This window comes from Danio rerio, chromosome 24 (genome assembly GCF_052040795.2).
Source record: "Danio rerio strain M-AB ecotype USA chromosome 24, GRCz13ab, whole genome shotgun sequence".
In the NCBI taxonomy this organism is placed as follows: Eukaryota; Metazoa; Chordata; class Actinopteri; order Cypriniformes; family Danionidae; genus Danio; species Danio rerio.
The window spans coordinates 40,337,501-40,362,450 of NC_141044.1; the positions used below are offsets into that span (position 1 = coordinate 40,337,501).

General features: G+C 36.4%; 1 protein-coding gene across 4 annotated transcripts in view; it reads left to right on the forward strand.

The window, feature by feature from the left end:
• wdr90 (WD repeat domain 90) overlaps positions 1-24,950 on the forward strand; it is a 47,173-nt gene that overhangs the window by 11,255 nt on the left and 10,968 nt on the right. The window contains exons 11-34 of one of the 4 annotated variants that reach the window (XR_015525272.1): positions 2-70; positions 282-392; positions 2,783-2,928; positions 3,019-3,076; positions 5,491-5,609; positions 7,517-7,678; positions 7,815-7,945; positions 8,664-8,780; positions 10,706-10,941; positions 11,021-11,163; positions 12,462-12,589; positions 12,722-12,852; positions 14,229-14,390; positions 14,647-14,775; positions 16,438-16,568; positions 16,660-16,949; positions 17,403-17,545; positions 17,617-17,852; positions 18,359-18,461; positions 18,558-18,679; positions 18,838-18,994; positions 22,770-22,960; positions 23,032-23,200; positions 23,269-23,398. Coding sequence is in view for 1 of the 4 variants with exons in the window: in XM_087309972.1 (XP_087166098.1) it covers positions 2-70; positions 282-392; positions 2,783-2,928; positions 3,019-3,076; positions 5,491-5,609; positions 7,517-7,678; positions 7,815-7,945; positions 8,664-8,780; positions 10,706-10,941; positions 11,021-11,163; positions 12,462-12,589; positions 12,722-12,852; positions 14,229-14,390; positions 14,647-14,775; positions 16,438-16,568; positions 16,660-16,694; positions 17,423-17,545; positions 17,617-17,852; positions 18,359-18,461; positions 18,558-18,679; positions 18,838-18,994; positions 22,770-22,960; positions 23,032-23,200; positions 23,269-23,398 (3,239 nt within the window). In the remaining 3 variants the exon portion in view is untranslated. Of the gene's footprint in view, position 1; positions 71-281; positions 393-2,782; positions 2,929-3,018; positions 3,077-5,490; positions 5,610-7,516; positions 7,679-7,814; positions 7,946-8,663; positions 8,781-10,705; positions 10,942-11,020; positions 11,164-12,461; positions 12,590-12,721; positions 12,853-14,228; positions 14,391-14,646; positions 14,776-16,437; positions 16,588-16,659; positions 16,950-17,402; positions 17,546-17,616; positions 17,853-18,358; positions 18,462-18,557; positions 18,680-18,837; positions 18,995-22,769; positions 22,961-23,031; positions 23,201-23,268; positions 23,399-24,950 lie in introns of all 4 variants that reach the window. The other 3 variants (XM_087309972.1, XR_015525273.1, XR_015525274.1) reach the window with 3 other exon arrangements.

Below are 24,950 nucleotides of genomic sequence, written 5' to 3' on the forward strand. Positions count from 1 at the left end.
GAAGTTGTATCCTGACCCCATTCTCAAGCTGAACAGAATTATTGGCTTTGGAGGAGCTACAATGAGATGTGTGAGTAAGACATGTGTGGGAATACAACCTTGTAGCGATGAATAAACACATCATCTGGGGTGAAAATTAAATGCATTGATTATAGAATTTAGTCATTGATTATAACCATAAACCAGTGTGTTACACATTCATAAGTAAACTGATTTGATGCATGTTGCATTGCTTCAGTAACACGAACTGTGTTTTTTCTCTCATGCTGTGTGTCTGTTAGGCTGTGTGGAGTTTGGATGGAGAGGAAGTTGTGTATCCTTGTCACGCAATAATCGTCAGCATGACTGTTTCTTCTGGGCAACAGAGATTCTTCATTGGACACACAGATAAGGTTTTCTCTCCCTATATACTTGTTTTATGAAGTTACAGTGATGGATGTTTTGCCATGTTCAGTGAATCACTCTACCATGGCACTGTAAACAAAAGTTCATAATAAATGGCTTTTAATAAACAGGGTTTGAAATTTTGGTCGCATATGCACCCGAAATTTTATCTATGCGACCTCAAAATATATTTGGGAGCATTTGTGTGAGTTCTTAAAATCGTTGTGTGCGACCAGTTTTTCCTGCAAAATGTTCCCCACATGCGCAGATTCGGGAGACATTCAAGCAGAATGCATCTCTAAGCTCTTTGTCTGCACTTGAACCATGAAACGCAGCGCTCAGGAATGGTTTAAAACAGTTGTCATGTCGACTTGCTGCAGTAAACAAAGCCAAGTCCATAATGCTTGCCCCGCCTTCACTCTCTTCTTATTGGCCCACCACTGCTCTAGCACTGAAATATCAGCTGTCAATCACTCAGTCAATGCCTTCTGGCTTGGGATGACAGAGAGAGCTACTACCGCGAAAAATTGTAAAGCGCTGAAGATGAGAATGAAGATAACACTGACAGATTTTGTTTTAGAAACCATGGCATCTAAAGTTACAAGTTATGACTTGATCTTGACTTCCGTTGGCTTCAAGCCCGCTATGAAAAGTCTGTGGGATGGAATTTTCAGGTTACTGTTTGCCACATCTAGCACGAGAGCTTCTGTTTAATCCTTCATATAATCGCCAGATGCTGTCCGCCGTGCAAGTGGCAGCTATATGTCAAATTTAACACCACGTACACCATCGCAAACGGGCTTGCACTGAGTAAACTAACATCGCTACTCATAAAAAGACTGGTATTACTATTAACATGACATATGCATATAATAAGGCACAGTATATGTCAAAAGCATCAGTGTAATATCAGACAGCACCCGTGAGAACAGCACAGTTATACCGTTAACAGATTCATTCATGTCAAGCAGTGCGTGCAGGGCCGGTGAGCGTTCCGTGTATCTTTTAGTCACTCAGTTATGTTATAAAAATCTATTCTCTTGTGGTAATGGGATTTCGTTGAGACATTTTCCTTACGCTTGCATATATATATATATATATATATATATTTATTTATTTATTTATTTATTTATTTATTTATTTTATTTTTATTTTTGCTTGTTAGTTTGTTTACTGTTGATTTCAAATGCAATAAATATGTTTGTATAACACTTGAAGTAACGGTGCTTATAATTTGTGGGTGCAACTAAATTTTGGCTGATGTGCCTACATTTTTAAAGTTAGGAGCACCGGTACTACCAAGCAAAAAGGTTCATTTCGAGCTTTGTAAAATTAGCTATATGTCCTCATTTTCCTTCGGCTTCGTCCCTTTATTTATCAGGGTTCACCACAGAGGACTTTACACAGCGGATGCCTGTCCAGCTGCAACCCAGCACTGGGAAACAACCATACACACTCATTCACACACACTCATACACTACTGACAATTTAGTTTATTCAATTCACCTGTAGTGCATGTGTTTCCCTGAGGAAACCCACGCCAACAATGGTAGAACATGCAAACTCCACATAGAAATGCCAGTGACCTTCTTACTGTGAGGCGACAGTGTTAACCACTAAGCCAGTGTGTCACCCAAAATTTGCAATATTTTAAAGGTAACTGATGATGTGTGTGTGCAAATACATACAGTACATGTTTCCATTGTGTGATAGTCCATCCCAGATGCCAGAGAAGTCCACAGCGCTTCTGGACACTGTTAACATAGAGCTGTCTTTTTTCATAGTACAGTTTTAACTGTCATTTGTGAATGTAACTTAAAAAAAAAGTCAGAATTTGCCAGGGGTATAAATAATTTCGGGCTTCACTATATACGCCGTGACGCAGTTGGTAGTGCTGTCGCCTCACTGCAAGAATTGTCACTGGTTTGAGCCTCGGCTGGCTCAGTTTGCATTTCTGTATGGAGTTTGCATGTTTTCCCCGCGTTTGCGTGGGTTTCCTCCAGGTGCTCCGGTTTCCCCCACAGTCCAAAGACGTGGTACAGGTAGGCTAAATTGTCCATAGTGAATGAGTGTGTGTGGATGTTTCCTAGAAATGGGTTGCAGCTGGAATGGTATCCGCAGCGTAAAACATATGCTGGATAAGTTGGTGGTTCATTCCGCTGTGGCGACCCCAGATTAATAAAGGGACTAAGCCGAAAAGAATATGAGTGAATGAATGTACACTCTATTATTAATAATGTATTACTAGTGGATAAGAAATTATATAATACACAAATATACCATAATAATAGTCATGCATATATAATGATTATTAAAAATTACCGGGCTTAGTTTTCATGTATGAATCTTAAATCTGACCCTGATTTTCATGTTTTTTGTGTTGTGGTTTGTTTGTCAGGTCTCAGCTCTGGCCTTAAATGCCAGCTCCACAGTGCTGGCATCGGCTCAGACGGGCACAAACAGCCTGATTCGTCTGTGGAGTTACAGCGCAGGAGTGTGTCAAACCATCATTCCTACACACACACATGCTCTCAATCTGCTTAGGTACAACAAACACACCCACATGCACAACACAGATCCGACACTACATTTCTCAGAGTCCATCAGCTGATGGTGTTGATCTTGTTGTTTCAGTTTCTCTCACAGCGGAGGAGTGCTTTGTGGTGTAGGGAAAGACAGTCATAACAAAACCGTGAGTGTTCTGCATGTGAAGAACTGTATTTAGTATTTACTAGTTTTTATTGCACTGTATTTATTTACTAGGTTTTTTTTACACTATAGGCCAAAAGTTTTAGAACAGTAACATTTGCCATGTTTTAAAGTTTCTACTGCTCACCAAGCCTGCATTTAAAATAGCTGTTTTTTATTTGAATATATTTTAAAATGTAACTTATTTTGTTATTTTAAAGTAGATTTTTTACTATTACTGTAGTCACATGATCCTTTAAAAATCATCCTAATATTCTGATTTGCTGGTCAAGAAATGTTTCTTCTTCAGTTTTTTAAAAATAAATATTATTGTTTTTGTTGTTGTTGTTGTCAATATTTATTAACACAAGTATTTCTTCAGGACTATTTAAGGAATAGAAAGATCCATAATTCAGCATTTATCTAAAACATAAAGCTTTGTACTTTATAACATTATTTTATCATCATATCATATACATTATATATTATAACGTCATTGTAATATTATACACAATACTATGTAAAAGCTTGGAGTCAGTAAGCTTTTAAAAAAATTGGTAAAGAAATTATTTTAAAAATAGTTTTATTTAGTAAAGATACTTTTAATTGGTCTAAAATGATGATAAATGCATGTAGAGTTTCACTAAAATATCTATTTCAGATAAATGCTGGTGTTTAAAACTTACTTTTCATCAAAGAAAGATTTAAAAATTTGCTTTAAATGTGGTTACGACTTCTTGATGTGAATCTAGGGACTGAAGTGGTAACATTTATGTTGTGACAATTTTGTGTAATACGGGAAGAAGAAAATCTAACATCAACCAAATTACTGGCAATAAGAAAATAATTTATTATACAAAAATCAAAGATAAACAGAAAATAGTTATAATAAAGAATAATAATATAGAGAACAACAAATAACCACAAAAGGTAAATTATATACAATTTATACCAACTTAATAATCCAAAAAACATTAAACCCCGCAGGGGACGAGGACAAAAGTGGTGCTGAAAGAAAAGAAAATAGCAAAACCAAAAATCAAACAAACTCCGTATAACCCTTTTACCTAACCGAAAACAAAATAATTGAAAGTAAGTCTTCAGCGTTTGCACGCCCTAACTTACATACTCTAATCTTAAACAAACAGAAACATACAAAGACAATGCTCACTCCTAAACCTGGTGTGTCCATACCAGGGGTTCTCAACTGGTTTGGCCATGGGACCCACATTTTTACATGGCCATCAAGCCGCGACCCAAATTTTTAGGAAGTATAATACAATTTTAGGAATTATACTTAATTTGTATTTTTTTGTTAACATAAACAATTAGTGACAGAAAAACCATAAGAAATTCACCAAGACTTAGAAATAAACACTATTTTATTGCTGTCATTTAACAAAATGGATCAAATTACAGAAATATTACAAAGTAAAAAGGACAAATACTGTTAATAAACTGGTAATAAAACATATTTTCTGGTTTCTAAATGTTTTAATTTAGAAGGTTTCATGCTCTCTTATGAGATCACCTCACTACATATGACACTGAGGCTTTAAGTCTTCTTTGTCGTCAATATATATATATATATATATATATATATATATATATATATATATATATATATATAGCCATACTTTACATATTCGGGGTCATACTTGCGCTTCGACATGAAATTTCACATGTCAAATGGTAGGGTTGTTACGCACGCATTTTAAAATAAAAGTCTGTTTTTTTTTGTTTTTTTTTGACCACACACTGCACGACCTACTGAAAATGTTCCTGCGACCCACTTTTGGGTCGCGACTCACCAGTTGAGAAACACTGGTCTATACACAGGTTCGCTAGGTGTTGTAAGGATGTAAGTCACGTGACATTTACATCTCTAAATCCCCTGGGGAAAACAAAGAGTATCAACAAACGATCTCAAATGAAGAATAAAAAGAAAATTAATGAAAATGAACAATTTGGCAATAACAACTAGCAAAATAAAGTACTAAAACAAAAGAAATAATGAGAGGCAAAAGGGAAAAGCCTCTGTCCGGCGTCCCACTCGTCGTCCTTTTAAAAAACCTGGCAACCACTCAGATTGGCCGCAAAAGCCGCCTTGTCACCAAAGATAATGAACATTGACCGATCCTACTGCCAATAACAATCTGAGGGGGTTGAACCTGTGAAACCGAAAGAGAGAGGAGCGAGAGAACTAATGCCTGTGTGTGTACGCAAGAGTAATAGAGAGATACACACACGCAGAATTCCCGGAATGTAAGAAAAGTAAAACAATTTACAAATTGCTTTGTTCTTTGCTGTGCATCACGTAATTGCAGGCTTCATGAGCAAAAAATATTAAAAATCTTACTGTTCTAAAACTTGGTAGTGTACAGTATGTTTGTGTTAATTGTTGAATTGCTGCTTTAGACGGTGGTGCTGTGGAACACTCGGCATGTGACAGATGGCAGTGTGGTTCCAGTCCTAGCTAAAGCACACACAGATGTGGACATCCAGACTATCAAGATTGCATTCTTTGATGATACACGGTGAACATACATGCTTGTTCAGCAAAATCACAAACAGTCAAAACAATGTGGGATTTTTCTTTGATGTAAACATATGTACAATCCTTCTCCTTATAAACAGTGTCACTAGCTAATGCTATTATGAGGATAGTTCACCTAAAAATGTACAGTTGCTGTTAATTTACTTAAGATTTTATTAGCTGAAAGCTTGGTGATTGACGATTCATGTAGTTTTAGATTACAGCACCATGTGTAATTTTTTTCGCCACTAGAGGGCGTGTATTCACAACAAACAAAGGTGTAGTTTCAGTGTTTCCTCTAGGATTTTTTCCAGCTGTGGCGGCAGACTCTGTTGGGCATTTTACACAGATCTACCTCTACATGTGGCGTTATTTCATTGACAAATGTCGTGGGCGCAGTATTAAGTCGAGTTCGCATTCATGTAATAGCCTATGAGCATGTCAATCTCTGCTTAAGCGCAGATTTCCTCTGTTCGTGCACAAAACTACTTGCGCACCCTCAAATATACGCTGCTCAAGGGCAGATTTTCTTGCGTTCTCAAATAAACGCGGCTGAAGTGTGATTTAGTGCGTTTATGTAGCGAGTATGTCTCCAACATTGATTAGATATGCTAGGAATATTTATGAATGTCTCTAATAGACTTGCGGAGCGGACCGCAGCATTAATGCATCCTGAAGTAAAGTGAAGCGGCTATAAACTTCAGCAAGATAAAGTCATTATATGCAGAGCCACAGACCTTTATCTATAAATAAAGTATAATTATGGAAACTGTGATCATCATAACTGAAAGCTACGTCGTGTTTGCTGGCCTCACGCACCTGTCAGTCAGTCAGCACGTCACCCTAAAGGGTTAAACAGAACGCACAGCACTACTACGGTCACAGAAAAGTTTGCGCTGTTATTATTCACTTACCTTTTCTTACGTTTTCGGTGCGATTTTAACCCGCTATTTAAAAAACGACCGAATATTTTGAATAAGAAGATGTAATGTAGCCGTGGCGGGATGAATTTTGGTGTGGCGCCCCACCATGGAAGAATGAATGTAGCGGAAACCATAGCTGCATCCCAAATGGCACACTATACACTATGCACTCATGCACTATGTACTTATGCACTTACACACTCAACAGGATAGTATATGTATTTAGTGGCGTCCCAAATGGCACACTAATGTTTTTTTACTGAGCGGAAATTCAAACCGTTTCCCTGATGACGTTTGACAAATCAGTGAAATAAATAACCAAATTATCAACCGAATTACCTGCCGTGAGTATTATTGCATTCACCATCGGGAGGCGCTATAATCACTCTTGTAGGAGAATTTTGCTTTCACCATCCAAAATAAATAGTTATCCAACATGTGCGCCCGTTAGCTCCGCCCCTTCCGATAAGTATGCAAACCTGCGGTCGTTGAGTGCGTGAAGTGTCCATCATTCCACACTTCATTTTACCGGCTGATTGAGTGCATCATCCGGGTAATTAAAGTTTACTTATTATTTTTAGAGTTTTTAGTGTGAACACACTACTTACACTATTTATACAACAAAATGGCGTAGAATAGTGCATAATTATGCGATTTGGGACGCAGCTCATGAGTTTGATGATGGCATGACTGATTGTGGAATCATGGGAGTTGTAGTCTTCCTATGGGACTATGGGGCAGAAATCATGTTGATGGATGAGTTTTACGTTTTCTTTGGGAGTGCATTGGCTGTTGTCATGTCACATCGCTTTTGGTGCAGACAGACAAATTTGTTATTGCCGAAATCTTGTCCCATTGCATATCATGGTGTTAGCCTACACTTTGAATGGTTTTAGTGTGAGAAAATTAACAGCAGATTTTTTGTTGTCTGAATCTCAATTGTATTAGCAGATTCTAGATGAGCACTGTTTGTGTTTGTGTGCAGTATGGTGTCATGTGGTTCAGGTAATGTGCGTCTGTGGCGTGTACGTGGCGGTTCTCTACGCTCTTGCCCTGTGAATTTGGGACAGTATCACAATCTGGAGTTCACAGACCTCGCCTTTGAGCAGGGACACACTCAAAACCGGCCGGTGGATGATCGCACACTGTGAGTACACAAAAACACATCACATGCTCAGCAGGTTACTTTGATGAACGCGATGGCTACACTACGTAGAGCTGCTGATATTGATGATGTCATGTGATCTTGAGCTCATCCCTGAGGTGATTTTTGATTGGTGCAGGTTTGTCAGTAGTAGGAGTGGTCACATCTTGGAGATTGACTATGTTGCCGTGGCGATAAAAAACATCAGGAGGCTCCTCCCAGCTCATGAAAGTCACACCCACCAAAGGGAGAAACAGACCTTTAGCACAGGTGAGCAACACAAGCACTTGATTGTTTCCTTGGGTCTCTTTAGGCACATATCAGTTACATGTAAATTAATTTTATTCAGGGAATAAAAAAAAAGATTTCTAATGTAATTTATTTGTTGATTTCAAAATGTATCTATTATTATGTATGTAGTAATTATTTTATATTTTATTCTTATGTCATGCTTTTAAAAAATTTGCTTTAGAAGGCAACAATACTATAATTTATGTACACATATTAAGCGGGGAACTATTATTTTATAATTATTTTATTTTATGTTATGTTTTAACTAGATTGGGGGGAGCTGGCTAGTAATATTAGTCTTAAATTTTATATATTTTTTACATTTTAAAATAATAATTTAACATTCAAATGATTTAATGTTTAAAATAAAATAAAAATATTATATAAATCAGTTTGTTCCATCCAAATTAAAAGATATAAGGAAAACTTAAAGAAAAAATATTATAGGAATTGCCAAAAATTTTATTTCTCTGTTGAACATTACTTGGAAAATATTAAAATAATAAAAATAAATATTTATAAAAATAAATATAATAAAATATTAAACATATTAAAAAGAATAGCATTTTCATAGGAGGGCTAATCATTTATTCACTAATAGAAGTAATCAGGTCGTCTGAGTTTTTCCACAAAATTAAACATTCTCTGAAACATGTAAGCATTGCTGTTCTTGATACTATTAATGTTGGTGTTTCAGGTGCTGGTATTGCGGTGAACAGCATCAGTGTGTGTGCCAAGTTCTGTGTGACTGGTTCAGAGGATGGCTTCATGCGTCTGTGGCCTCTGGACTTCTCATCAGTATTTTTAGAGGCGGGTCAGTTCAGCCCTGTCAATCACTCTAGCTAGGTTTCATCCACTTATTTTTTACATCTTGGCAACTCTTTACTTTAAGTGGTGTTCATAAAACCTTTACAATAAAAACAGCACAGCCAAAGTCTTCATCTTTGTCAATGCAACTTAGGCCCCGTTTACACTAATGCGTTTTAGTTTGAAAACGCATAAGTTTTGCTACGGTTACGCCATCCGTCCACACTACGCCGGAGTTCTCGAGCGCCGAAAACGGAGCGTTTCGAAAACGCTGGAGAGGCCGTTTTCATTCTGAAACGCTGCTGCTCCGTCTCAGTGTGGATGATGGAAAACGGAGACATCTGAAAACGGAGGCGGGGCTGCAGACATTCGCCTCTCTGATTGGGGCTTTTCCTGAATATTAAGTAGCCTACACACACGGTTCAGTCCTGCGTTCTCTCCTTGTAAATTCAGACTTCGCAAGTTTGATCAAGACTGCAGTCTCTTCTTCTCATTTTGATATGGACAACAGACTATACCGAGGACACGGGTAAATCTTTAAAGGGAACAGTGTACTTTATAACTTCATTCACATCACTCTAGCTACGTTGTTTCACTTTCTCAACAATAAAATGTAAACATGATTTAAGGAACTGCCTATTTTCATTTTAATATTAGCAACTTAGACAGCAGAAATGTTGAGGCGCCGTGCTGCATATATGAGCGTCATCTTCACTGTGTGGATATTTATAACAAAACGGAGCCGATAACAACTGCCTCCTTTCAATTTCAGTGAAAATACGAAACATACCCTCTCTTTTGCTGAATATCAGTTTTAATAATGGATAATGGCCATTATAAAAGTATAACATACAATAAGTTTATACATTATAGGAAATAAAGGCAAGCGATCAGTCAATATACAGAATAGGCTACGTGGTTACATTAATCATTAACTTATCTTTGCGCTCAGCCAAAACACGTTACCTGAGAACAAATAAGATTCCAATGACCAAAGTCAGGGAATATGTCGTTAGATAAAGACAACAAGATGAATGAAATATCCCGTTTAATAAATATAGTGAGATTAGATCCAGCGGGAGATGCTTGATGAGAAGTCTGACTAGCAGAGCTCTCATCTCGGTAGATTGGCTGCAGCGCTTGCCCGGGAGCGTCTGTGTGGTCACGTGATGTGCGTTTTCAGCGTTTTGGTGTGGACGGAGAGCAGTTCAGAAACGCTGGGTAAAACGCGAGTGTGGACGCGGATCGTTTTCATTCTAAAACGCCGTTTTAAAACTAAAACGCACTAGTGTAAACGGGGCCTTAACGTTACCTACACATCATAAATCTGTCATAAACATGACTGTCGTGAGGCATTATAATAGTGTCATGAATGTTTTTCTTGCCACTTTTTCAGTCGAACAAAATCTATTTGTCATTTCAAATGACATTTTAATGAAAATTCTGCTTGAACCACTGTAGTTGAGGCCAAAAAAAATATTATTGAGACTGTTATTGACAGATTTATGACAAGGTTTTTTTGTCTTAGTAATGTCAAGATGTCATGACAAAGACAAAAACAGGTTGTCATGTATTTGTTTATGTCAACAATGTTATCTTTGTATTTAAAATGGCATAACTGAGCAAATGACACTTAATGACAGTTGTCATAAGCATGCACAAAATCTCATTCATATTAATGACGTGTGTCCTGTGATGACTATAAAGGTTTCATGTCTTTTCAACACCCCTTCAGGTAAAGTGTTACCCACATCTTTGGATAAAAACACAACTAGTAGTATAGTCACAACTAGTTAACTAGTCACAACTAGTATTGATAACTAGTCACAACTAGTTAACTAGTACAGTCACAACTAGTCACTAATAGTCACAACTAGTTATTTAATTTCAAATGTTTTCTGTAATCACTGAGCCGTCTGTGTGTGTTTCTAGAGCATGAGGGGCCTGTGAGTTTGGTGAATGTGTCTTCGGACGGTTCGAGAGTTCTAGCAGCCACAAGCACAGGGAATCTTGGATACCTGGATGTGGCCAGCCGAGGTTACCGTACTTTGATGAGGTCTCACACAGCTAGTGTTTTGGGCTTCAGTGTGGATGGAGTTCGACGGCGGGTCACCACAGTGTCCAGAGACGCTACTGTCCGCGTGTGGGACATGGACACACTGCAGCAGGTCAGTCATGGGCTGAACTGTAGATTATACATTTTACACATACCGGGTCATTGAACAGCTTTCTCTTTTTGTCTCGCAGCTCTATGATTTTGTCACAGATGATGATGAAAATCCCTGTTCTGTTGCGTTCCATCCCAGCATGCCTCTTTTCGCTTGTGGATCAAGTTCTGGTGCTGTTAGAGTGTTTGATATCCAAACATCGAGCTTAATCGCTCAGCACAGGTGTATAAACACTCTCAGAATTAGTTTTATTGCCAAGTGTGCTTCACACACACAAGGAATTTGTTTTGGCTACAGAAGCTTCCCATCAAACACTCATTTCAAAAAGAGTCATTTGCCTATATAAACACTCGCAAACAAACACTTATTTGCCTATTTAAACACTCACAAACACTTATTTGCCTGTATAAACATTTACAAACACTTATTTGTTTACATAAACACTGACAAACTAATTTGCTTATATAAACACTCACAAACACTTTTTGCCTATATAAACTTACAAACACTCATTTGCCTATATAAACACTCACACTCATTTATCTACATAAACACTCATTTGCCTATATAAACACTCACAAACGAACACTTTTTTTGCCTAATATTAACACTCACAAAAACAAATTGGCCTGTATAAACACTCACAAACAGTCATTTGTCTACATAAACACTAATGTGCCTATGTAAACACTCACAATCCCTCATTTGCCTATATAAATACTAACAAACACTTATTTGCCTATATAAACACTCAAACACTTATTTGCCTATATAAACACTTATAAACAAACACTTATTTGCCTATATAAAACACTCACAAACACTAATTTGCCTATATAAACACTCACAAACAAACACTTTATTATAACCTTTATTTTACCAGGAAAGACACATTGAGACTAAATATCTCTTTTACAATAGCGTCCTGGCCAAGATTAGGCAGTATACATGTCACATGGGTCTAACAGACAACAAACAAAAAACAGTTAACATGAATCACACTGACAAACTGTTCAAAACATCTACAAACCTGTTTTTCAACTTCTAAATCTTTTATTTGCCTATATAAACACTCACAAAACACTAATTTGCCTATAGAAACACTCACAAACAATCATTTGCCTTTATAAACACGCACAAGCACTCATTTGCCTATATAAACACTTATAAACACTTGTTGGTGTGTATAAACACTCACAAACACTAAATTGCCTATATAAACACTTATAAACACTCATTTGCCTGTATAAACACTCATTTGCCTATATAAACACTAACAAACACTCATTTGCCTATATAAATACTCACAAACACTTATTAACCTCTATACAAACTCTCAAACAAGCACTCATTTGCCTGTATAAACACTCACAAACAAACACTCATTTGCCTATATGAACAATTTAAAACAAACACTAATGCGCCTATATAAACACTCACAAACAACTACACTCAATTGCCTAATTAAATCAACAGAGGCTTGCTGTATGTTTATCGACTGAGTGTGTGTGTGTTTGTAGGCAGCACTGTGGGTCAGTTGAGTGTGTGATATATTCTCCTGATGGTCAGTGTTTGTTCAGCGCCGGCTCTGGATATCTGGTCCTTTACAGCTCCTCTGAACGCGAGCATCATGTAGTCCGAGTTCTGGGTGAGTGATCAGTAAAAGTCACATGTATGATGTTACTTCCTCCTTACAGCACGTTCTGAACTCTTAATTAGTAGGCATACTTTTCATGAGAACTATTGGACATCTTCTGAATAATTGCTTTTGTTTTTTAAGGTAATGTGGTTATGTGTGGTGTGAATCGTAGTCCGGATATTTTGGCCGTGAGCTCTGACAGTCGCCGTCTGGCACTGATCGGACCGACCGAATATATCGTCACGATAATGGAGGCAAGATCCCTGAATGAGGTACATCATAATCAACATAATCCTCAACATAATGCTTTGTCAGAGCTGTTGCACATTTTCAAAACCTGTTTTTTTTTCTCAGCATATACTTTTATACCTAACTATTCAAATAAAATCATTTTGATATCATTCATTTTATAAAACATTCACTTTTTTGCTGACCTTTTTAAATTACGGATGTAATGAATAATATATGTACTATATTTTGAAATAAAATTTTTGAGGAGAATAATTTCTAGAAATTTTATTTTGTGTATGTTGTTTGTTTGCTCTTCAATTTATTGTTTCAAATAGTGACACATGATCTGCTATATTCACAATTACTTTTCTTTTTTTTTTATAATTTAATATTATTAATTGTAATTACATAAATTATGTTTTTATTTCATATTTCCGTTTTAATGTTTTATATAATTTTTTTGTTTTTCTTTTTCTTTCTTTTCTTTTTCTGTCTTTGTTTTTCATCTTTTTCTTCTTTTTTCCTCGTCTCTTATTTTTTATTCTTTTTCTTTATCTTTGTTCTTCTTTCTTATTTTTCTTTTTCTTTTTTCTTCGTCTTCTTTTTTCTTTTTTTCTTCGCCCTCTCTTTCTTTTTCTTTTTTCTTTTTTTTCACCTTCGCCTTCTCTTCTTTTTCTTTTTTTCTTTGCATTTTTCTTTTTTCTTTTCTTATTCTTCATATTTTTCCTTTTTTTCTTCTTTTTCTTCTATTTTCTTTTTTCTTCTATTTTCTTCTTTTTCTACATTTCTTCTTTGCCTTCTTTTTTCATCTTTATCTTTTATTTCTTATTTCTTCTTTTTCTTCTTTCTTTTCTTTTCCTTTGTCTTATTTTTTCTTCATCTTTTTCTTTTTTCATCTTCTCTTTTTCTTTTTCTTTTTTCTTTGTCTTCTTCTTTTTTAACTTTCTTTTCTTCATCTTTATCTTTTTTTCTTTCTTATTTTTTCTTCTTTCTTTTCTTTTCCTTTTTTTCATTTTTATTGTCTTTCTTTTTTCTTTTATTTTCCTTTTTTCTTCATATTTTTCTTCATTTTCTTCGTTTTCTTTTTCTTTTTTCTTCGTCTTCTTTTTCTTATTTTTTCTTCATCTTCTTTATTTCTTCTTTTTTTGTCTTCTCTATCTTTTGAAAAATATAATTTTTTTTCTTTTTTTCGCCTTCTCTTTTTTATTCTTTGTTTTTTCTTTTTCTTCTTTTTTCTTTTACTTTCTTTTTTTCTTCTTTCTTCTATTTCTTTTTTCCCTCTTATTATTATTATTATTATTATTGCTATTTATGTAATTTCAGTTCTATATTAATTGAAAACAAATGTAGTAACTTTTGATATATTTTGTGACATGTACAGCGAAAGCTAAACAGTGTTTGTTTCTGTGTGTGTCAGCTGCTCCGGGTTGATGTGAGCATTGTGGATGTTGAGAGCTCGACTCTGGACTCCGCTCTGAATGCGTGTTTCTCACCTGCATCACTGTCACACCTGCTCATCTCCACATCCGCCAATAAAATCCTCTGGATCGACACACACACAGGACAGCTGCTCAGACAGGTAAAACCCTGCAGGACGACAAATGCGCTCTCAGAAAAAGAAATATCTGTTTTTAGGGTTCCCATTGGTCATTAGATTACTTATACATGGGTAAATTTTCCATTGTTTGTGGATAAAGATATTCCTTTTAATACTATGCAAAACAACCTCAGCCTGTTTTTCAGTCGTAGGTCAAGGAAATCTAGCTTTTTGGTCAGAGAAACGTCATGGAGTTTTTCTATTTTATGGTTTTAGTCTGATTATTCCTGTGCTACAGGTCTCTGAGGTGCACAAGCATCAGTGTGAGTCTCTAGCAGTCAGTGAAGATGGTCATTATCTGCTCACAGCCGGCCAAAACTCGCTCAAGGTCTGGGATTATGACATGAAGCTGGACGTCAATTCACAGGTCTGTCCCACTGAAGACTGGATTTCATGAGGGCTGATGATTAAGTGTCTAATAAGTAATTGCAATTATGATGATCTATTGTCATCATATTGATTGATTTGATTGATCATATTTATTGATCATATTCACAATATGGCTAAATATGAATATATACTGTATATAAAGCATAGTTAGCTTATTTGAACGTGTGAATGGAGTATTTTTAATTCTAATGATTGGAAATTGATATGTAAAATACTTATGTTTATACATGCCTATAGTTGTGTCTACAAGGTTTATATATTTATATAACCACCTTGAAAAATGGGGGTCGCGAGTCACTGACATTGTTAATTTGGGGGTCGCAGGCTGAAAAGTTTGGGAACCCCTGGCCTAACTCATGGTCTCACATTATGAATGTTAGTCTTAATTTCAGAGGTGCCACAGCGGGAATGAACCGTCATGTGTAAGCATTATCTAAATAAATTTTACGCACAATAGATTTATAAAATAAATTCAAGCTAAATAGATTTGTTTTTTGTTTTATGATATGCTGTAATTTAAGCATGCATTGCATTCTTCTTATTTATGATATGTACTGTATACAGTATATAGACATTGCATAACACATTAGGTCATGAAAATTTACTTGAAAATCCTAGAAAAATTCTGGAATTTTAGTAGTAAAATGGGTATGAACCCTGGTATGAGTGTGTGTGTGAATGCGAGAGTGTATGGGCATTTCCCACTACTGTGTTTCAGCTGTAAGGGCATCCGCTGCGTAAAACATATACCATATAATATAACATACACATATAATATAAATTTACTTCTATACTTTATATCTGTGATATCCAAACAAACTTGCATGTTAAATGTGTGATTTGCATATATTACCATATATCAGATTTTCATATGGGGGATTTGTCATGTTTTTTATTTATTAAGGAATTGTTAAATTAATTGACTCTTTTGCAAGTTTTCACTTTGATCCTTTCAATGTTAAAGTAATTCATTACATTAGTAATTTAAGGGTCACACTTTGTTTTGATGGTCCGTTTGTTGAATTTAAGTTACATTGCATCTACATGCCAACTAATTCTCATTAGATTATGAGTAGACTGTTAGGTTGGGGTTGGGGTTAGGAATAGGGTAAGTTGACATGTGCTTGTAAAGTTTCTGAAAGTCTGCTAAATGTCTGTTGAAGGAGCAGTATCAACAGATATTAAACAGACACTCTACTAATAATCAAATAGACCATCAAAATAAAGTGTTACCTAATTTTACAATCAAAGCAAATTGGCCTAAAACAAACAAAAATGGATGTAAAACACACGACAGAATTTTTTTGATGAATATTTGCTACTGAAAAGCTATATGAACTATTTTTCATTGAAATGAGTTGTTGGCATTGCGGTTGTTTTAAGTTTTTTAACTAGTTATTAGTAGAGAGACGCTGTAGAGTGCAATTTATGGAACAATTTTTCTGTATTTTGATTCATGTGTGTACCAAACACCTATTATTGGAATTGCAGCCATTTGAAACGAACACGCTTGGATTAAATAACTGCAACTGGATGGATATTTAATTATGGCAACAGGTTTAATAGTGAGATGATGATGATGATGATGATGATGATGATAATGTGTGGCCATGTGTATGCATGTGTTTGTGTCCTGCAGGTGTTCATCGGTCACTCTGAGCCCATCAGACAGGTGAGGTTTACTCCTGATCAGGTGGGTGTGGTCACTGCAGGTGACGCCCTGTTCTTCTGGGACTTCCTGGCTCCTCCACAGCAGAGTGAACATTGCAGGTATGACCATTGTCTTTCTGTGTTTTTGTTTTTATGTACCATAAAATATCTAGAATTTTTATTTGTTGAGCGCTTTGTCTGTTTTTACCAGGTCTCCAGCTTTAAACGTCTCTTCTCGTAAATCAGGTGTGATGGGCTATTTATTTTGTCTGATTTATTGCAAGAATTTTAGTTATTAGGTCAGTCTTACAATTTAATTCAAATAAAATTCCCCAGACTGAAAAGAAGCTATCCATATTTTAGGAAAAGCTCATTTTAGATTTTACACCTGCATTGGTCTTTTAATTAAAGAGGAAACATTTGCTGTTGGCTTTCATTCACATTTTTTCCTGATAATTGCACCTAAAAAAGATAATACTACATAATATATATACATTAAAAGTGTCATCTATACACACACACACACACACTTATATTTATTGAAATGTCAACAAATAAATAAATGTAATGAATCAAATTAAAAAATGTATATACAATAGTTCTTTTTGATGAACTTTATTAAATCAGAACAAACATCCAGAAATTGAAATTACACATTTTTTTTATTGAAATTGTGTTTATTTTCTTTTATTTATTGGTTCAAATGGTGTTTTTATTATATTTATGCGTTTATGTATTAAATTTATATGTACGGTAATACAAATTAAATGAAATTAAGTATTCAATTACATTTTAAAAGCTGTAGATTAAAAGCAAACGTTGGTTAATTTGCTTACTGCTATGCAAAGTAACCTTGTGCATAATATAATTTTCATCTTCATATTTAATTCCTAGAAATTTTTTATTCACTTTTGATGTTTTCATTTTTTTGTTTTGAGTGTTTAATGATGCCAGTTCTGCTCCTCTTTGTTCAGCTCAAAGTTGGGCGGGGCTTAATATATCAGAGCTGTCCAATGAGAAACCTCGAGAGGCTTTATTTCATCCCTCCTCACCGCCGGTCATGAATTTTCTTTCCACCAAGAGAAATGACACTGAAGGTATTGTACATATTCAGCAGTGTTTGTCCTCATTTCTACATCAGTGTTCTTTAACTACTTTATTCCTCTAGATTTACTGTGCAAATCAGCTGCTGAACTTCAGCTCAGTCCCTCAGCAGACCACGCCCACTCCCCTCCCCCCAGACACGCCTCCTTCCTTAGAGTAACTGAGTGGGAAAAGGACGAGGACACGCCCACTCTCTCCGGCCACCAATCAGGATCCGAGAAAACACAGGGACACACATTGATCCACCCAGACTGTTATAAACACTTCACTCCAAGATTCAAGACTTCTGTCGTGGATCAGGTGTGTTTTAAATGTGTTATTCAATAATATTTAAAGTAAAGCTATTTAAATATTTAGCATACAGTGTCTTTTTACCTAGGCTGTAAATAAACGATTGATCCCACCTAAAGTATGTCAAAACTGTAGTAGAAGTAGTTCTCTCTGATCTGTATTTTAAAAAATAATACTAATTTACTAATAACTAAAATAATAGATAATATAAAAATACTTGTTTGTTTCTACATTTAGCCTAAAAGCAAAGTAAAATAATGCATAGTTTTTGTAGTTTCCCCTAAAATAACTCCTGAAATAGCTAATTAGAGGTAACTATAGGTCAGAAAACGAAAAATTTAAATGCGTTTTATTAATAAATGAGATGTAATTTAAATAAATAAAAATATTTAAATAACTGAATCATATTTTACACTAACATTACAGAAAAAGTTAACCCCGCCTATTGTCAATGTATAGTTTGCACCCTGTTTTACCACTTTTTTTACTCCGCAACAACGCTTCTGTTTTTGTAGTCTGTTGTAGCTTCACCCTCAGGAGAGGCGGGGCTTAGTCTGAAGGCTGTGATTGGCTATAATGGAAATGGGCGTAGCAATATGGTCTGGAATCCAGACACAGGTAAAAAAAAAAAAAAAAAAACTTTGTATAAATGCTGTATGTCAATGTCTTTGTACACACAATTAGCTACATCTTGTGTGTTGTATTTACGTGCAGGTTTGTTTGTGTACACCTGTGGAAGTATCGTCATCATTGAAGATCTTCACACAGGCTCACAGAAACAGTGGTTCGGACACACAGAAGAGATCTCAACGCTCGCTGTCACCCATGATGCACTGGTACCACATCCATACAGAACATGGATTATTTAATATATACAACAAATAAATCACACACTCATTCTCTGGCTCCAATAGTCAGAAATGCTTGACTAATAATGATTGTTAGCAGAAATTAGTGGTTTCCTAAATGAACCCTCTTTCTAATTTGCTCACAGACGGTTGCGTCTGCATCAGGGGGCGGAGCCTCACACAGCAGCCTCATCTGCATATGGAATGTTCAAGATGGTTCCTGTAGACACAAGCTCGCGTATCACAATGGAGCAGTGCAAAGCCTTACATTTTCCAGGGATGACATGTACCTTCTCTCTGTGGGTCAGTGTTTGACGTTTTGTGTTGTTAAACAGTTGAAGATAAAGCTATTAGCCCTCCTGTGAAATTGTATTTCAAATATTTTCCTATTATGTTTTTCTTATGTTAGACATTTTTTCTTTTAGTTTTACCTGAATTTTAAAAAAGTTATAGATTTAAAAACTAATATTCACGTATTAAAAGTAAAAAAATTGACTACTGAATAAAACATAAAATCCCAATTTTTTTGCAAAGTAATTTAAAAATATCTGACTTCCTGTTGAGTTTTGGTTTTCGCTCCAATAGACTTTTTTTATAGGTATTGGCATGTTTGATGTGTTTGTAAAATGTAGCTCAGGGGCCAATCCATCAAATGTGCATAGGTGGCGCTGTCGAGCCATTTTGCCACACCCACTTCGGAAACCTATAACAAATGTAAATTTTCACCACTTTCTGGTGTGTGCGCAGGGTTTTGTGAGTTTTCAAGCATGTGCTTGTCTAAAGGGTTATGTGGGCATATATATGCACATTTACAAGTTTAATAATTTTACTTTAGATTTCTGAAAGGAATTCAACAATATAATTCCCATCTGATATATTAATAGTTGTGGTGTGTGCTAATATTTTATTTTTAGAACGCAATTAATATATAGTTATTGTTTCTGGCTTAAACAGGCCGTTATGCTGTAAAAAAAAATCTGTACTAACAGTTTAAGTAAACAAATCTTGTTAACTACAGTTACCTGGGGTCTCATTTATAACGTGGCGTTTGCACAAAACAGGGCTGGAAATGTGTGTACGACACTTCTCACACATAAGTTGTAATCTATATAACTTGAACTTGATTTAAAACGTGCGCAGCTGTAAGTGTGGTGAGTACAGTAAACAAATTTAACTATTAGCTTAAATATTGACTTAATTGATTCACTTTAAATCATCATATGAGCCATAAATACATTTAAATTTATTCTGGTGTACCTTCACTTTTAGGAAGGTTTCTATTCACTTTATTCTCTGCGGACGAGCGGGCGCAGCCATTTGAATCTTTTTGGCACGAGACTTCCGGTCTCATTCACTTCCATTCATATTTAGACATTAAAAACTGCTCGTTTTCCTTTTTGATGTTGCAAACTGATATTTCCTTGTTATATTATTCAACTTGGTCTGTATAGTCATGCAAACATTTGTTTGTAGAGCAAGTAGTTTGACCGTTTTTTGCCGTTTATTATTCCTAGTCATTTCTCCCATAGGCGACTGAAATGGAAGTTCTAAGACAATCGCGAAAACAGGCGCACTTCCGCATTTTAGAATAAGGTCAATACCATTTTTATAAATGGTATAGAAACCAGCCAGCTAGCTCTCTGCAAGTAACTGGATGGGAGACCACATGGGAAAGCTAGGTTTCTGCCAGAAGTGGTGTTAGTGAGGCCAGCAGGGGGCACTCAACCTGCGGTGTGTGAGGGTTCTAACGCCCCAGTATAGTGAAGGGGACTATATACTGCTCAATGAGCGCCGTCCTTCAGATGAGACGTTAAACTGAGGTCCTGACTCTGTGGTCATGAAAAATCCCAGGATGTCCTTCGAAAAAAGGTTCACCCCAGTTTCACCCCAGCATACTGAACAAATGTGCCCACTGGCCTCTGTCCATCATGCCCTCCTAATCATCCCCATATCATAATTGGCTTCATCACTCAGTCTCCTCTCCACCAATCAGCTGGTGTGTGGTGTACGGTCTGGTGCAATATGGCTGTCGTCACGTCATCCAGGTGGAGGCATCCACTAGAGGTAGATGAGGAGATTCACTCAAGGTGTAAAGCGCTTTGAGTGTCTAGAAAAGCGCTATATAAATGTAAGGAATTATTATTATTATTATTAATATAGAAATCATATATATATTTTATATATAATATAAATCAGACCCCTGTTCATTTTTAAGATCAATTAATGCTATATTTTAGTACATTTAGTTGAAAATGCTCTTCAGAATAAACAAATAATAGAACTTTTTTTTTTTTTTTTGGTAAATTGGAGAATGTTTAATAAAATAATTGTAATTTTTTAAGCTTTAATATCCTGTGCATTAACTCTTATAATGCATTTTGGACCCAGTTTTGACCCAGAAGTAACCCAGAAGTTTTTTTTTTTTTTAAATACAATTTTACATTAATTTCCTTTTCGGCTTAGTCCCTTTATTAATCAGGGGTCGCCACAGCGGAATGAAACTCCAAACTATCCAACATATGTTTTTCGCAGCGGATGCCCTTCCAACCGCAACCCAGCACTAGGAAACACTCATACACTCTTGCATTCACACACACAATACACTACGGCCAATTTAGCTTATTCAATTCACCTATAGCACATGTGTTTGGACTGTGGGGAAAACCCAGAGGAAACCCACGCCAACACTGGGAGAACATGCAAACACAGCAACCTTCTTGCCCTAAAATTTTAAAAATGCTTTATTTTTTTTTATTACAAATGCAGTTTTTTTGTTTATTTGCTTGTAAATTAGAGAATGTTTTCTAAAATAATTGTGAATTTTTAGCTTAAATATCCTGTGCATTAACTCTTATAATGCATTTTTGACCCAGTTTTGCATTTTGTTTTTAGATAAAACTTTATAAATGTATAGCTTTATTGTGTGTGTATGTACATGCATTTATTTATTTATATACTTGTAATTGTTAAAAAAAATGTATGTTTGGTTTTGTTTTCAGTAGTATTATTAAAGGGCCATGAAACCCCCTCGTTTCAGCAGGGTGTTTTCACACCTCTACTTTGGAAAAAGTCAGAAAAGTGGGCGTGTCCAGCTCTGTTTAGGGGGGAGTGTCGGAGGAAGAAAAGAGGCTTGGTGTGGGAGTGTCTATTTGGGCACGCGCGAGTTTCAGAGTCAAAACAGACACACACACACAAACACACACACGGGAGAAATTGATGGTGTTTACATGGACATCTGTAGTCGAATTATTTGCCAAATTATTAAATGGTGGACTTTAACTGCAGTTTGTCTCTTTCATTCAGGAAATTCATTCATGTCCCTCGCGACAAACGAGATATTTGATTCGAGGAACTGCTGTAAGCGTGTATTTTTCATGCAATGTTTGATACCGCACGGCAAATGAAAGAAAAAAACCCTCCGCATTTCCCGGAAACTTAGATGCACACAGCAGGTAACGTCAGAAAGCCGCGTGTGTTATTCCGGTCACTAAATGCGGCGAAAATCCTACACGAGGTTAAAGTTTGGTTGTGGTGCTAACATGTTTACACTCGGTGCAATAGTTAACTTAGTTCGATAGGAATAAACAACGTGGTGTCTGTCGTCTTAACACTGTGACAGGAATGAATATTAATGAAGTTGCACAATAGAGCGCTCTGATTGGTTTGAACCAAGCCTTACTCATGCATTAATGCAGCACACTGTAAGACGTAATAAGACACACTCTGGCACAGACGTCCAGTCTGCACGCTGGAATACAGGCTATTATCTCATGGCCGTGATGCAGCTTCAAAAATGTTTCAAACCGGAAGTACGAATTTGCTTGAAATAACGAAAAAACAACCAATTTACACTTTTTAGTGAAATATAGGTGTCCTGATAGTGTTTTTAGCAGTGTGGGACACATATACGACTGTCAACAGCTCTAAAAATGTGTTTTGGTGTTTCGTGACCCTTTAAACATTTTAAGAAAAATTACAAATGTTTTACATCTTCAAAATATACATGATTTGTTTTTTCATTATTGTATTTTTTAAGTTTTGGTTATTGTTTTTGTAATTATATATTATCTGCTTTCAGGTGATTTTTCAGAGGCGTTGGTGGCGCTGTGGAGCACTCGCTCATTTGAGCTGCTCTGCACCGTTCAGCTCTCCATTCCTCTGCATGATGCTGCGTTCTCCCCATTCACTGCTAATGAGCTGATGCTCGTCGGCAGCAGTGCTGTTGTCTTTACTCGGATACACACACACGACAACACTACTGAACTGCAGGTACGAACACACACTATATGCATGCATGAAAATAAAGGCAATCTTTCTGCAGCTTTTTCCTCCTCCTGCAGGTGCAGAAAGTGGGCTTACCTGATGCGGTCGGACAGGCAGAAGTGACATCAGTGTGTTATAACACTCGCAATATCCTCTACACAGGCACAAACAGTGGCCATGTGTGTGTGTGGGACTGTAACACACAACGCTGCTTTGTAACCTGGGAAGCAGATAGAGGAGAGATCGGTATGAGTGTGTGTTTGCTTTGTTGTCTGTGTTGTAAGCAGACAGTATAATAATGTGTGTTTTTCTAGGTGTGTTGGTTTGCTGTGGAAATATGCTGGTCACTGGCAGCAATACTAAAAAACTGAGACTGTGGTCTGTAGCTTCGGTCCAGAGTCTGAGCAACTCTGATAGCAAGAGGAGCAGAGCACAGGATGATGGGTAAATATGGATGCGTTCAGGAAAATATTACTGCTTCAAAACTTTTGAGTGGCAGTTTACAGTGACAAATGAAAGCCTGTTTCTACATTTACATTTAGTCCTTTAGCACAGTGGTTCTCAAAGTGAGAATCGAGACCCCCTTGGGGGTTTGGGGGGGGGGGGTCCAACATTTTTCTAAATATCTTCTTTTGCATTTAACAGGTATAGAACAAGTAAAGAATGAAAAAAATATGGACGTAATCTTTATTTTTGGTTGAAATGTCTCTTTGAGATACTATTAAAGGGGTGGTCCACTACGATATCATATTTTAAACTTTAGTTGATGTGTAATGTAGCTGTGTGAACATAAACGACGTCTCTGAATGTAAAAAGTTCAAAGTTCAATGCAAAGGGAAAACTTGGTTTTTACAGAGTTAGCTTAGCAAAGCCTACAATGAACGAATTTTGGGGAATACAAAAAATACTTCCTACCCTTGTGAGATCACAATGCTTCGTTTACCGCGCACACACACTGCTCAGCTAAGGGCCGTGGCCAGAGGGGCTGTAACGTTACTGCAGAGATAGAGCTAAAATGCGTCCAAACGCTGCTGTTTCCACAGAGCTTTGTCTGTTTCTGTATTTGGGCTTCCAAAGGACACGACACAAACACAGAAGTGCTTACAGTTCAATATTAATCATGTTCCAGAGAATTATAAAATACTCAGCAAGCATGATTTGACAAAACAGCTCCAGAATCTCTCCCAGTTCAGTGCTGGATTCGGTTAAAATCTCCTCAAAGCAGAAGCTGTGAGCTACAACCTGTAAGTGTTTTTATTAGTTAAAATTGATCAAGACATGTACAGTGTCTAGCGTTAACGGTATGCTGTAGCAACGATGTAAACAATGGGAAATGCTGCTTTGCGGGCAAACCATTTAGCTACAAATTCATATTTATCAGTCAAAATGCTATAAACACACACACACTTCACCAGCGCGTTCGTCTCTATGTGTGTGCGTGACTTTGCATTGATTGTCTTTAGGCAGCTTTACCATGCGTTTCACATCTCAGATAATGAAGTCGCAAAAGATATGTGGATGATTCAAATTATTTACACCTGCATATTCCGGATACATGTGAAAGACGCCGTGTAACGCGTTGAGTAAAAAAAAAAACACAGGATAGCTCACCTGACTCTTGTGTAGCAGCAGAAAAATAAATCAAGGCTCTCACAGGTCGCATCCCACATCTTGTGCTTTATTCTTCTGTCACGATATATTACAGAAAATAACTTAATCCGAGCATCAGAGAAAAAGAAAGTCCCGCGCACATGCGCTTGTTACAGAAAGTTTACACATTCACGCACACACATAGACACACGCAATAGCGAGGTCTCTTAATGGAGCCGCACCCCATTTTCACTCGTCACAAATTATTTTTTCACTCGTTACTTGTCAGATTTAAATTGGAGGTTGACTGTTTACACAGCAGAAAAGCGCGTGCTTGTCCAGGCATGACGTGGAGCCGATCCGCGAATCGCAGCACATTATGACGATGACCAATCAGAGTCACTTG